Below are 13,051 nucleotides of genomic sequence, written 5' to 3'. Positions count from 1 at the left end.
GTTGTACAACTTGGACGTGGTTCGTGCTTTGAAATTTTATTTGCAGGCAACCAAAGATTTTCGTCAAACATCTTCTTTGTTTGTTGTCTATTCTGGAAAGCGTAGGGGTCAAAAGGCTATGGCGACTTCTCTTTCCTTTTGGCTGAAAAGCATCATCCGTTTGGCTTATGAGACTGCTGGACAGCAGCCTCCTGAAAGGATTACAGCTCATTCTACTAGAGCAGTAGCTTCCACATGGGCTTTTAAAAATTATGCTTCTGTTGAACAGATTTGTAAGGCTGCGACTTGGTCGTCGCTTCATACCTTTTCAAAATGTTATAAATTTGATACTTTTGCTTCTTCGGAGTCTATTTTTGGGAGAAAGGTTTTGCAAGCAGTGGTGCCTTCTGTTTAGGTTCCTGTCTTGTCCCTCCCTTCATCCGTGTCCTAAAGCTTTGGTATTGGTATCCCACAAGTTAGGATGAATCCGTGGACTCGGTACATCATGCAAAAGAAAACAAAATTTATGCTTACCTGATAAATTTCTTTCTTTTGCGATGTACCGAGTCCACGGCCCGCCCTGTCTATTCAAGACAGATAGTATTTTTTTCATGTAAACTTCAGTCACCTCTGCACCTTATAGTTTCTCCTTTTCTTCCTTGGCCTTCGGTCGAATGACTGGGGGGTGGAGTTAAGGGGGGAGCTATATAGACAGCTCTGCTGTGGTGCTCTCTTTGCTACTTCCTGTCAGGAAGGACAATATCCCACAAGTTAGGATGAATCCGTGGACTCGGTACATCGCAAAAGAAAGAAATTTATCAGGTAAGCATAAATTTTGATTTTCCTTCTTAGGTTTTTCCATTTATGTACACATTTAACTTTTTCTCTTAAAATCCTTTGCAATTAATCTTTCATTTTTTAATTTTCGCCTAATCTGATTTCTCTTTTGCATGCTTTGTTACATTCGTTATATATTTGGAATACTGGGTCTGTAATATTTTCTTTGAGTTATTTAAATGTCCCACGTTTTCCTGATTTTACCATTTTTATTTAGCAATATTGGCTTGGATTTATTTCTTTCACTGGTATTATTAGCAGTGTTTCCTATTTACATTAGCAGTTGACTGACTTTCCTCCGTGTCACTAATGTCGGGGGGCTTGTACTATGTTCCTAATAGTATTCTCCCCCACTGTTTATATCAACCCACAGTTTCATTACATTATCACCTGCATAATCATACATATCTTCCCTTAGTGTAGGTGTAAGTTCAGGTTTAATATATTTACAAATTCTTCCTCCCCTTCTATTACCCCATCCGTCCTAAATAAGGTATAACCCTCTAAATTAACTGCCCAGTCATGTAAATCCCACCAGGTTTCAGTTATGCTTATAATATAATTTTCCTCTGATGCCAAGTGCTCCAGCTCCTTCATTTTACCATGTGCTGTAATACATTTAATTTCCTTGTGCATTTTTGTTACTACTTGGTGCTCTTCCCTCTAAATTTTGTAATTTGACATTTCCCAAGTGAACCCTTCCATCATCCATGCTTTGAGATATTACAGATGGATCATATTAACAGACTAATCTGTAAATTATTTTATGTTTGGACTGACACCCCCTTCTCTTGTTTATAATCTGGTCTATATATCATGAACATATTAAACGTTTAACTGCATACTTAAGTGTTATTGATTATAAATTCCATTTTGCTTTCATGTATGTACAAAATATTCAGTTACATTTTTTTCTTCTAACATAAAATTATTTATTTCAGCCTATTCTTGTGATTAGTGGCAAACAAATGCAGAAACCTCTAATTGTTCAACTCTGCGACAAATGGGGATATCCGTCTCCAGAACCAAACGTAAAAGTCAATTTGGTAAAGGAGAGCACTGTAAAGGTAAAGATAGTAAAACTTTGTTAATAATTTTAATAATGTAAGCCGTAATAGGTTTTATACCTCCCCAAATTCAGTATATAGATTAAAGGGACATTATACTCAGTTTGTTCCTCGTAAAGGCCAAAATTACATGTACAATGTTACTGTACGCAAGATATGTAAAGCTACTTTCTTTCCTAAGATATGGTGAGTCCACAACGTCATCACTTACTATTGGTAATACCACTCCTGGCCAGCAGGAGGAGACAAAGAGCACCACAGTCAAACTGTTAAGTATTACTTCCCTTCCCACAAACCCCAGTCATTCTCTTTGCCTTGGTGCATGGAGGAGGTGAAGTTTGTGTCTGAAGAAAATTAGATCATTTACCTCAGAAAGCCGGTGTAGGTTTTACTCTGATCTTTCTTTTTCAAGTCTGGGTTTAGCCGTACTCCACGTTAATCTCTTCAGTAGGTTAGTGGTGGCTTTTAAGCAGTTAGGAACTTGTGAAGTGGGCTTCACTGCGTTTTCCTAACAGGCTGCTGCCCTTGAATAGAATGCAAAAGTATTTTTACTCTGTTCTTTCTGTTTTCACAGGTCTCTGTAAGGAGTGGCTTCCTTTCATACCGGGTGAGCTATCCTCCTGCCGGACAGCTAGATGTGCAGGTAAGTGCCTTTTTTTGTCTTCTGATAGGAGGCTGGCACTAAAGGGGTTATCCGGTAATCTGCAATTATTTGGGACTTAATTACCCTATGTTTAGGGTTAATTATGGCAGTGTGCAGACTCTGATATGTGATGTGGAGAAGATAGGGTGTTAATCTCCTTTATGAATAGAAAAGAGTTATTCCTTTTGCTGGCTCAGTATATTTAAGCTTTATTGAGATTCTGTCTTTGTTTATTTTAGGAATCTATGTGTTTGGGGCACTTTATTTTTTTGTTAAAGGTCTTAGCAGCTTCTCAGTCCTGTCTCGTGTCTCAGGTGCCCTACTACTTTCAAACAATACTGAGCGGTTGTGCCTGCTTCTCTGCAGAGTTCCGGTCTTCCGTTAGCGGAAAGGAGGATGGTAGGCACCTCAGTCAGTGACTGAGGTGTAGAGGGTGCAATGGGGGTCTTTTTTAAAAAAATCTTATAAAGTGTTATAAAAGCAGGCTGTTTATTTTATATTAGCCTCCTCCTGGGATATTACTGTGAACGGTTTTGTTCCTAGCATTTTTCCTGCATCTCTTAAAGGGACAGTACTTTGAAGAAAAAAAAAATCCATCATGGATCAGGATCCTATTTTTATGGACAGACGTATCCTTTGTTTGGATAATCAAGTTGTACCGCCTTTGCAATTTTGTTCCTCATGTATAGAGAGGACGTTAAAAAATAAAGATAAACTTTTTGTCTCTGAGCCAACTGTCTCTCAGGATGATGATGTTCATTGTTTGCCACAGCTTCCTCCTCATCCGTCCCAAACCTTAGTGGCATCACATGCAGTGCCCTGCGGTTCCTCTCAATCTCCTGGAGGAGTTTATTTGCCGGCAGAATTTGCTGCCCAGGTATCCACTGCGGTATCTGAGGCATTAGCTGCCTTTCCCATGCTTCAGGGTAATTGCAAGAGGAAATTTAGAGAATCAGATAGTAAGGTTTCTGCTCCAGTTTTGGCTACTCAAGTTGCTCTTTCTCAGAAATATGATGAGGAAGATACATCTGCAGCCTCTTAGGGTGAAATCTTAGATTTGGACAGTATAATTCCTTCATCTGATGCTGAAGTTGTATCCTTCAGATTTAAGCTAGAACACCTCCGTGTCCTTTTAAAGGAGGTTTTAGCTACCTTGGATGACTCTGATAACTCTACAGTTGTCAACCCTAAGAAGTCCAGTAAACTTAATAGATACTTTGATGTTCTTTCATCTGTGGAGGTCTTTCCTGTACCAAACCGTGCCATGCAGATTATAACACAGGAATGGGAGAGACCGGGGATACCTTTCTCCCCGTTGCCTGTCTTTAAAAAGATGTTTCCTGTTGCTGATTCCATCAAAGAGTCATGGCAAACTGTTCCTAAAGTGGAAGGAGCTATTTCCACTTTTGCTAAGAGGACTACTATTCCTATTGAGGATAGCTGCTCCATTAAGGATCCTATGGATAAAAAGCTGGAGGCTTATTTAAAGAAAATATATGTTCATCAAGGTCTTCAATGACAACCTGCTGTGTGTATTGCCACTGTTACTAGTGCGGCAGCCTATTGGTTTCGACGCCTTGTCTGACTCTCTTCAGGTAGAAACTCCCTTAGATTAAATTACAAGACAGGATTAAGTTAGCCAATTCCTTTATTACTGACGCCTCCTTACAGGTTATTAAATTGGGAGCTAAAATTTCTGGTTTCGTTGTGCTGGCACGCAGAAATTTATGGCTGAAGTCGTGGTTGGCCGATGTTTCCTCTAAATCCTCCTCTATGGTGATTCCTTTCAAGGGTAAGACCCTGTTTGGACACGGTTTGACAGAGATTATTTCTGATATCACGGATGGTAAAGGGTCTTTTCTTCCACAAGATAAGAAGAATAAACAGAAAGGATGTCAGAATAATTTCGTTCCTTTCATAATTTCAGAGGAAAGTCTTCTCCTTCATCTTTCAAGCAGGATCAGTCCAAGTCGATTTGGAAACCCATTAAGTCTTGGAACAAAGGAATGCAATCAAGAAAACCTGCAGCATGAAGGGTTTGCCCCTGATCCAGGAATGGATCAAGTGGGGGGCAGACTCTATGTTTTCTCAAGCATGGATATGAGATGTCCAAGATCCCTGGGTTGTGGACATAGTATCTCAGGGTTACCTTTTGAAATTCAAGACTTTTCCTCCCAGGGGCAGGTTCCATCTCTCAAGATTATTTGCAGACCAGATAAAAAGAGAGGCGTTCTTGAAATGTGTGCAGGATCTTTTCTCCCTGGGAGTGATAGTTCCAGTACAGGAACAGGGTCTATGTTTTTATTCCAATCTGTTTGTGGTTCCCAAGAAAGAGGGAACTTTCTGGCCTATTCTAGACCTGAAGTGTCTCAACAGGTTTCTCAGAGTACCGTCCTTTAAGATGGAAACTATACATTCCATTCTTCCGTTAGTACAAGAGGGACAGTTCATGACGACCATAGACCTAAAGGATGAGTACCTTCATGTACCTATTCACAAGGATCATCACAAATTTCTGAGATTTGCCTTTCTGGACAAACACTTTCAGTTTGTGTCTCTTCTGTTTGGCCTTGCCACAGCTCCCAGAATTTTCTCAAAGGTTCTTGGGGCTCTCTTGGCAGTGATCTGGTCCAGTAGCGCCTTACCTGGACGACATATTGGTTCAGACGCCATCTTTTCAACAAGCAAAATCTCACACAGAGATATTGTTGTCTTTTCTTTGTTCCCACGGATGGAAAGTGAATCTGGAAAAGAGCTTCCTTGTCCCAGCCATAAGGGTAATTTTCCTAGGATTCATAATAAACTCTCTATCAATGAACATTTTTTCCCATCCACAGGGATCATCACAGTTTCCTGAGATTTGCATTTCTAGACCAACATTTTCAGTTTGTGTCCCTTCCATTTTGCCTTGCCACAGCTCCCAGAATTTTCACAAAGGCTCTGGGGCCTCTTTTGGCAGTGCTACAGTCTTAGGGAATAGCAGTGGCTCACAAACTCTCATATAGAGGCCTTGTTGTCTTTTCTATGTTCTCACGGATGGAAAGTGAATCTAGAGAAGAGTTCCCTTGTTCCAGCTACAAGGGTGGTTTTCTTAGGGACGATAATAGATTCCCTATCTATGAAATTTTTTCTGATGGAGATCAGAAGATCCAAAATTCTCTTCTCTTGCCTCTCTCTGCAGTCTACTATTCATCAATGGCTCAATGTATGGAGGTAATTGGTCTGATGGTGGCTTCCATGGACATAATTCCTTTTGCTTGATTCCATTTGAGGGCTCTGCAGTTGTGCATGCTCAGACAATAGAATGGGGATCATGCGGATCTGTCTCAGAGGATAGATCTAGATCAGTCGACAAGACTTCCTTTCGTGGTGGTTGACTCCGGAAAATCTGTCTCAGGGCACTTGCTTTCGGAGATCATCTTGGGCGATTGTGACCACGGATGTCATCCTGCGAGGCATAGGAGCAGTCTGGGACTCGTTAAGGGTTTAGGAACTATGGACTCGGGAGGAGTCTGCTCTCCCCATAAACATTTTAGAGTTGAGAGCAATTTACAATGCTCTGATAGCTTGGCCTCAGTTGTCCTTAGTCTGGTTTATCATGTTCCAATAGGACAATATCACCTCAGTGGCTTAGATCAACCACCAGGGAGGAACACAGAGTTCCTTAGCCATGAAAAGGGTGGCTCGGATCATTTAGTGGGCGGAAGTTCACTATTGTTGTCTGTCATCCACATTCCAGGGGTGGACAATTGGAAAGCGGATTTTCTGAGCAGATAGACTTTTTATCCCGGGGAGTGGGCACTCCATCCGGAGGTGTTCTCCAACTTAACCCTTACCTGGGGGTTCCGGAGCTGGATCTGATGGCAACTCGGCAGAACGCCAAGCTTCCATGGTATGGCTCAAGGTCAAGAGATCCTCAGGCCGCTCATATAGATGCTCTGGCGGTTCCTTAGGATTTCAGTCTAGCATACCTGTTTCCTCTGTTTGCGCTCCTTGCACAAGTCATTGCTCGTATCAAACAGGAGAGAGTGTAGGTGATTCTTATAGCTCCTGCGTGGCCTTGCAGGATCTAGTATGCAGACCAAGTGGAGATGTCGTCTCTCCCACCTTGGAGATTGCCTCTGAGAAAGGACCTGTTAATTCAGGGTCCATTTCTTCCTCAAAATCTCATTTCTCTGAAGCTGACTGCTTGGAGTTTGAACGCTTAGTTCTGTCTAAGCGTGAATTTTCTTAGTCAGTCATTGAGACTATGATTCAGGCTCGCAAGCCTGTTACTAGATAGATTTACCATAAGGTATGGTGTAAATATCCATAAGTCCATGAGCTAGTGACGTATGGGATATACAATCCTACCAGGAGGGGCAAAGTTTCCCAAAACTCAAAATACCTAAAAATACACCCCTCACCACACCCACAATTCAGTTTTACAATATTTGCCTCCTATGGAGGTGGTGAAGTAAGTTTGTGCTTGATTTTTATGATTTCTTCTATGATAAGCGCTTCTAAGCATTCTGAAGCCCAATTCCTCTCAGAGTTCAGTGTTTGTCAGAGGGATGTGAAGAGTATCACTTATTGATTTATCCTTTTAAGTCGTGCGTCATACTTGGCGCCAAACAAAATTGTTTTATTTTACCTCACTTCCTATATGCTCCTTGCCTTCTTTATGCTCAGAGGGCTATGCTATTTGCATTTTTTCCCATTCCTGAAACTGCTATATGTGGTAATAAGATATTTCTTTTTAATGTTATTTTTTCTTTTTTACATTTTACAAGATGTCTCAATCTGATCCTGTCTCAGAAGCTACTGTAGGAACCATGCTGCCTGAACACAGTTCTACCAAAGCTAAGTGTATCTGTTGTAAGCTAGTGGAGATTATATCTCCAGCTGTAGTATGTAACAGTTGTCATGATAAGCTTTTGCATGCAGAAAAGTTTTTTATTAGTGCTAGTACAGTATCTGTTGTTCCTTCAACATCTAAAGTAATACTGATGAAATTTGTAATGACCGGCAACATACTGATGTATCCTCCTCTGATTAGGATCTCTCTGACTCAGAAGATCCTACTTCAGACATTGACACTGATAAATTATCTTATCTTTTTAAGATTGAGTATATTCATTCTTTGTTAAAAGAAGTGTTAATAACTTTGGATATTGAGGAGTCTGATCCTCTTGATAATAAATCCAGTAAACGTTTAAATTCTGTCTATAAACCTCCTGTGACTACTCCTGAGGTTTTTCATGTTCCTGGTGCTATTTCTGATGTTATTGCTAAGGAATGGTCTAAGCCTAGTACTTCTTTTGTTCCTTCTTCAAGGTTTAAAAAGTTGTATTCTTTGCCAGTGGCTAAATTAGAGTTTTGGGAAAAAGTCCCTAAGGTTGATGGGGCTATCTCTACTCTTGCTAAACGTACTACTATTCCTATGGAAGATAGTACCTCTTTTAAGGATCCTTTAGATAGGAAGATTGAATCTTATCTAAGGAAAGCTTATTTGCATTCTGGCTATATGCTCAACTTTTTGGTTGGATAGCTTAGCACAACGGGAAAAAGACTCTGATTTGCATAGCATTGTTTGTTTTCTTCAACATGCAAATCATTTTATCTGTGATGCTATTTTTGATATCATCAAGATTAATGTTAAATCTATGTCTTTAGCTATTTTAGCTAAAAGAGCTTTATGGCTCAAATCATGGAATTCTGATATGGTATCTAAATCTAGGTTACTATCTCTATCATTCCAGGGTAATAATTTGTTTGGTTCCCAGTTGGATTCTATTATTTCCACTATTACTGGGGGGGGGGGGAGTTTTTTGCCTCAAGATAAAAAGTCTAAAGGCAAATCTAAAGCTTCTAATCGGTTTCGTTCCTTTCGTCAGAATAGAGAACAGAAAACCACTCCTTCCCCTAAATACTCTGGCTCCAATTGGAAGCCATCTTCAAGTTGGAATAAATCCAAGCCGTACAAGAAACCAAAGCCAGCCCCAAGACTGCATGAAGGTGTGGCCCTCGATCCAGTTCTGCTGGTGGGGGGCAGATTGAAATTATTTCAAGCTGTTTGGGCTGGTTCCATTCAGAATCATTGGATTCAGAATATTGTCTCTCAGGGGTATCGAATAGGCTTCAGAATAAGACCTCCTGTTAGAAGATTTTTTTTCTCTCTCACTTTCCCACAAACCCTGTGAAAGCTCAGGCTTTTCTGAAGTGTTTCAGATCTAGAGCTTTCAGGAGTGATTGTACCAGTTCCAATTCTGGAACAGGGTCTGGGTTTTTATTCAAATCTATTCATTGTCCCGAGGAAGGAAAATTCTGTTCAGCAAGGTCATTAATGTCCTCAATAAACTTCCAGGATGCGTATCTTCATATTCCGATTCATCCAGACCACTATCGGTTTCTGAGATTCTCTTTTCTAGACAAGCATTACCAGTTTGTTGCTCTTCTATTTAGCCTAGCAACAGCTCCAAGAATCTTTTTGAAGGTTCTCGGTGCCCTTCTATCTGTAATCAGAGAGCAGGGTATTGCGGTGTTTCCTTATTTGGACGATATCTTGGTACTGGCTCAATCTTTTCATTTAGCAGAATCTCACATAAATCAACATGTGTTGTTTCTTCAAAGACATGGTTGGAGGATCAATTTACCAAAGAGTTCCTTGATTCCTCAGACAAGGGTCACCTTTTTAGGTTCCCAGATAGATTGTGTCCATGAGACGAATTAAATTGGTTTCTGCCTGTCAAAACCTTGAGTTTCGATCATTCCCTTCAGTGGCTATGTGCATGGAAGTTTTAGGTCTCATGACTGCAGCATCGGACGCGATCCCCTTTGCTCGTTTTCATATGAGACCTCAGCTTTGCATGCTGAATGAATGGTGCAGGGATTATACTCGGATATCACAGTTGATATACTTAAATCCCAACATTCATCTCTGTCCTGGTGGTTAGTCCATCATTGGATTATTCTAGGGGCCTCTTTTGTTTGTCCTGCCTGGACTGTGATTTCAACAGATGCAAGTCTCACAGGTTGGGGAGCTGTCTGGGGTTCTCTGACAGCACAAGGAGTTTGGGATTCTCAAGAGGCGAGGTTACCAATAAATATTTTAGAACTCTTTGCTATTTTCAGGGCTCTTCAGGCTTGGCCACTATTAAAGAGAGAATTATTAATTAGTTTTCAGAAAGACAATATCACAACTGTGGCATATGTCAATCATCAAGTGTGGACTCGCAGTCCTTTAGCGATGAAAGAAGTATCTCAGATAATTTCTTGGGCGGAATCCAACTCCTGTCTAATTTCTGTGATACGTATCCCAGGTGTAGATAATTGGGAAGCGGATTATCTCAGTTGTCCGTTCTTACATCCAGGGGAGTGGTCTCTCCATCCAGATGTATTTTGTCAGATTGTACAGATGTGGGGTCTCCCCGAAATAGATCTGATGACTTTCAATCTAAACAAGAAGATTCCCAGGTACCTTTCCAGGTCCAGGGATCCTCAGGCGGAGATGGTGGATGTGTTTGCAGTTCCTTGGTTTTTCCAACCTACTTACATTTTTCCGCCTCTAGTTCTTCTTCCAAGGGTGATCTCCAAGATCATATTGGAGCAATCGCGTGTGTTTCTGATAGCACCAGCATGGCCTCACAGGTTTTGGTATGCGGATCTTGTCCGGATGTTCAGTTGCCAACATTTGGGAATCGGATTATCTCAGTTGTCAGTTCTTACATCCAGGGGAGTGGTCTCTCCATCCTGATGTATTTTGTCCGATCGTACAGATGTGGGGTCTCCCCGAAATAGATCTGATGACTTTCCATCTAAACAAGAAGCTTCCCAGGTACCTTTCCAGGTCCAGGGATCCTCAGGCGGAGATGGTGGATGTGTTTGCAGTTCCTTGGTTTTACCAACCTACTTATATTTTTTCGCCTCTAGTACTTCTTCCAAGGGTGATCTCCAAGATCATATTGGAACAATCGTATGTGTTTCTGATAGCCCCAGCATGTCCTCACAGGTTTTGGTATGCGGATCTTGTCCGGATGTCCAGTTGCCAACCTTGGCCACTTCCTTTAAGGCCGGACCTTCTGTCTCAAGGGCCGTTTTTCCATCAGGATCTCAAATCGCTAAATTTGAAGGTATGGAAATTGAATGCTTAGTACTTAGTCATAGAGGTTTCTCTGATTCGATGATTAATACTATGCTACAGGCTTGTAAGTCTGTTTCAAGGAAGATTTATTATCGGGTTTATTTTACAGTTTATTCAGGATGGTTTGGGTAAATGTTTGTCTGCAAGTACTTTGAAGTGACAAATCTCTGCTCTTTCTGTTTTATTTCATAGAAAGATTGCTAAACTTCCTGATTTTCACTGTTTTGTTCAGGCTTTGGTTTGTATCAAGCCTGTTGTTAAATCAATCTCTCATCCTTGGAGTCTTAATTTGGTTTTGAAGGCTTTGCAGGCTCCACCTTTTGAGCCTATGCATTCATTGGATATTAAACTACTTTCTTGGAAAGTGTTGTTTCTTTTGGCTATCTCTTCAGCTAGAAGAGTTTCTGAATTGTCTGCTCTCTCTTGTGAGTCTCCTTTTCTGATTTTCCTTCAGGATAGGGCTGTTTTGCGGACTTCGTTTAAATTTCTTCCTAAGGTTGTGAATTCTAACAACATTAGTAGGGAAATTGTTGTTCCTTCTCTGTGTCCTAATCCCAAGAATACTCTTGAAAGATCTTTACATTCTTTGGATGTTGTAAGAGTTTTGAAATATTATGTCGAAGCTACTAAAGATTTCAGAAAGACTTCTAGTCTATTTGTTGTTTTTTCTGGTCCTAGGAAAGGTCATAAAGCCTCTGCCATTTCTTTGGCATCTTGGTTAAAGCTTTTGATTCACAAGTATTATTTAGAGGTGGGACAGTCTCCGCCTCAGAGAATTACAGCTAATTCTACTAGATCAGTCGCCACTTCTTGGGCTTTTAAGAATGAAGCTTCAGTTGATCAGATTTGCAAAGCAGCAACTTGGTCTTCTTTGCATACATTTACTACATTTTACCATTTTGATGTATTGCTTCTTCTGAAGCAGTCTTTGGTAGAAAAGTTCTTCAGGCAGCTGTCTGTTTGATTCTTTTGCTTATGATTTAAGTTTTTTTTCTTGTAATTTATGTGAGTTTTATAAGATTGACTTATTTTTTTGTGAATTAATTTTTTTAAGAAGAAATAGCTGTTTTTATTTCTTCTATAAGGTACGAGTCCACGGTATCATCTTTTACTTGTGGGATATTATCCTCCTGCTAACAGGAAGTGGCAAAGAGCACCACAGCAGATCTGTCTATATAGCTCCTCCCTTAGCTCCACCCCCCAGTCATTCTCTTTGCTTACAATATGAAAGGAGCCGCAACCATTACAAGCAGAACTTGAACCGGAAGCCCAAGAAAGTTGTGTGGGCTAGTTCACCTGACCTCCCGGAGTGCCGTAGCCTGAAGCGGCGGATCAGACCGCAAATGTATGCACAGAAAGAAGAAATAGGCAGTCACTACTCCAATCCAGTTTGTGTTAAAAACAAATACAATGCTTTATTAACGTTCCATTAAAAAACAGCACATGCAGACAGGCAGTGTAGGAGACTAAAAGTCTAACATGTTTCACGCCTCCAGGTGCCCTTACTCATAGACTCATCTATGTCTATGAGTCTATGAGTAAGCGCACCTGGAGGCACGAAACATGTTAGACTTTTAGTCTCCTACACTGCCTGTCTGCATGTGCGTTTTTTTAATGGAACGTTAATAAAGCATTGTATTTGTTTTTAACACAAACTGGATTGGAGTAGTGCCTGCCTATTTCTTCTTTCTGTGCATTCTCTTTGCCTACTCTAAGTACTAGGAAGGGTAAAGTGAAAGAGGTGATAAAATATTAGTTTTTAATTTCTTCAAGCAAGAGTTTTTTGTTTTAAAAGGTACCGGTGTGTACTATTTACTCTCAGGCAGCAGATGGATGAAGACTTCTGCCTGGAGGATGATGATCTTAGCATTTGTAACTAAGATCCAGTGCTGTTCCCACAGAGGTTGAGGGGTACAAGAAACTTCAGTGTGAGGAACGTTTTCATGCTGTGTATTTGTCAGGAACCACCTAACTGACATACTGTCACTTTAACTTTCTACATCATGTGATCAGCACATCCTATTTAAGCTTACCGGTGTCCATCAATCATTGCTAGGTAATTTGATACTACTGAGAATCTTCACTCTAGCCTCACTTTGGATCATCACAGACTGAACTCTGAATCCTCATTATTTGTTCCTGGGATCTCAGCTCTCTAATTCCCTCAGCGGTTTACCATACTGCCAGCACTATTTGGTAACGTGTTTTCTTTGATTTTCACTCACCACCGACTGCAAGTTCTTTTCTCACACAGTACTGCATCTCTAACACGCTGGAGCGTGTTACGTCACTCTGCAGAGCGACACAACGATCTCAGACTCAGGACTTCCTGTAGCCACGCAGCCTATCAGCAGTAGCAGCACCAGAGGACAGAATCTATGTACGGTACAGTGTTTATTCAAA

The 13,051-nt window shown here is 40.7% G+C and overlaps 1 protein-coding gene across 1 annotated transcript in view; it reads left to right on the top strand.

Annotated features, from left to right (window-relative positions):
- The window catches only part of SMCHD1 (structural maintenance of chromosomes flexible hinge domain containing 1), a 1,770,687-nt gene that overhangs the window by 1,179,839 nt on the left and 577,797 nt on the right, over nt 1-13,051 (top strand). Inside the window, exon 29 of the mRNA XM_053715865.1 lies at nt 1,758-1,883. Within this exon, the coding sequence (XP_053571840.1) occupies nt 1,758-1,883 (126 nt within the window). The remainder of the gene's footprint in view (nt 1-1,757; nt 1,884-13,051) is intronic.

This window comes from Bombina bombina, chromosome 5 (assembly GCF_027579735.1).
Source record: "Bombina bombina isolate aBomBom1 chromosome 5, aBomBom1.pri, whole genome shotgun sequence".
In the NCBI taxonomy this organism is placed as follows: Eukaryota; Metazoa; Chordata; class Amphibia; order Anura; family Bombinatoridae; genus Bombina; species Bombina bombina.
The sequence above is the reverse complement of the archived record's forward strand: the minus strand, read 5'-3'. Positions and strand labels throughout refer to the sequence as shown.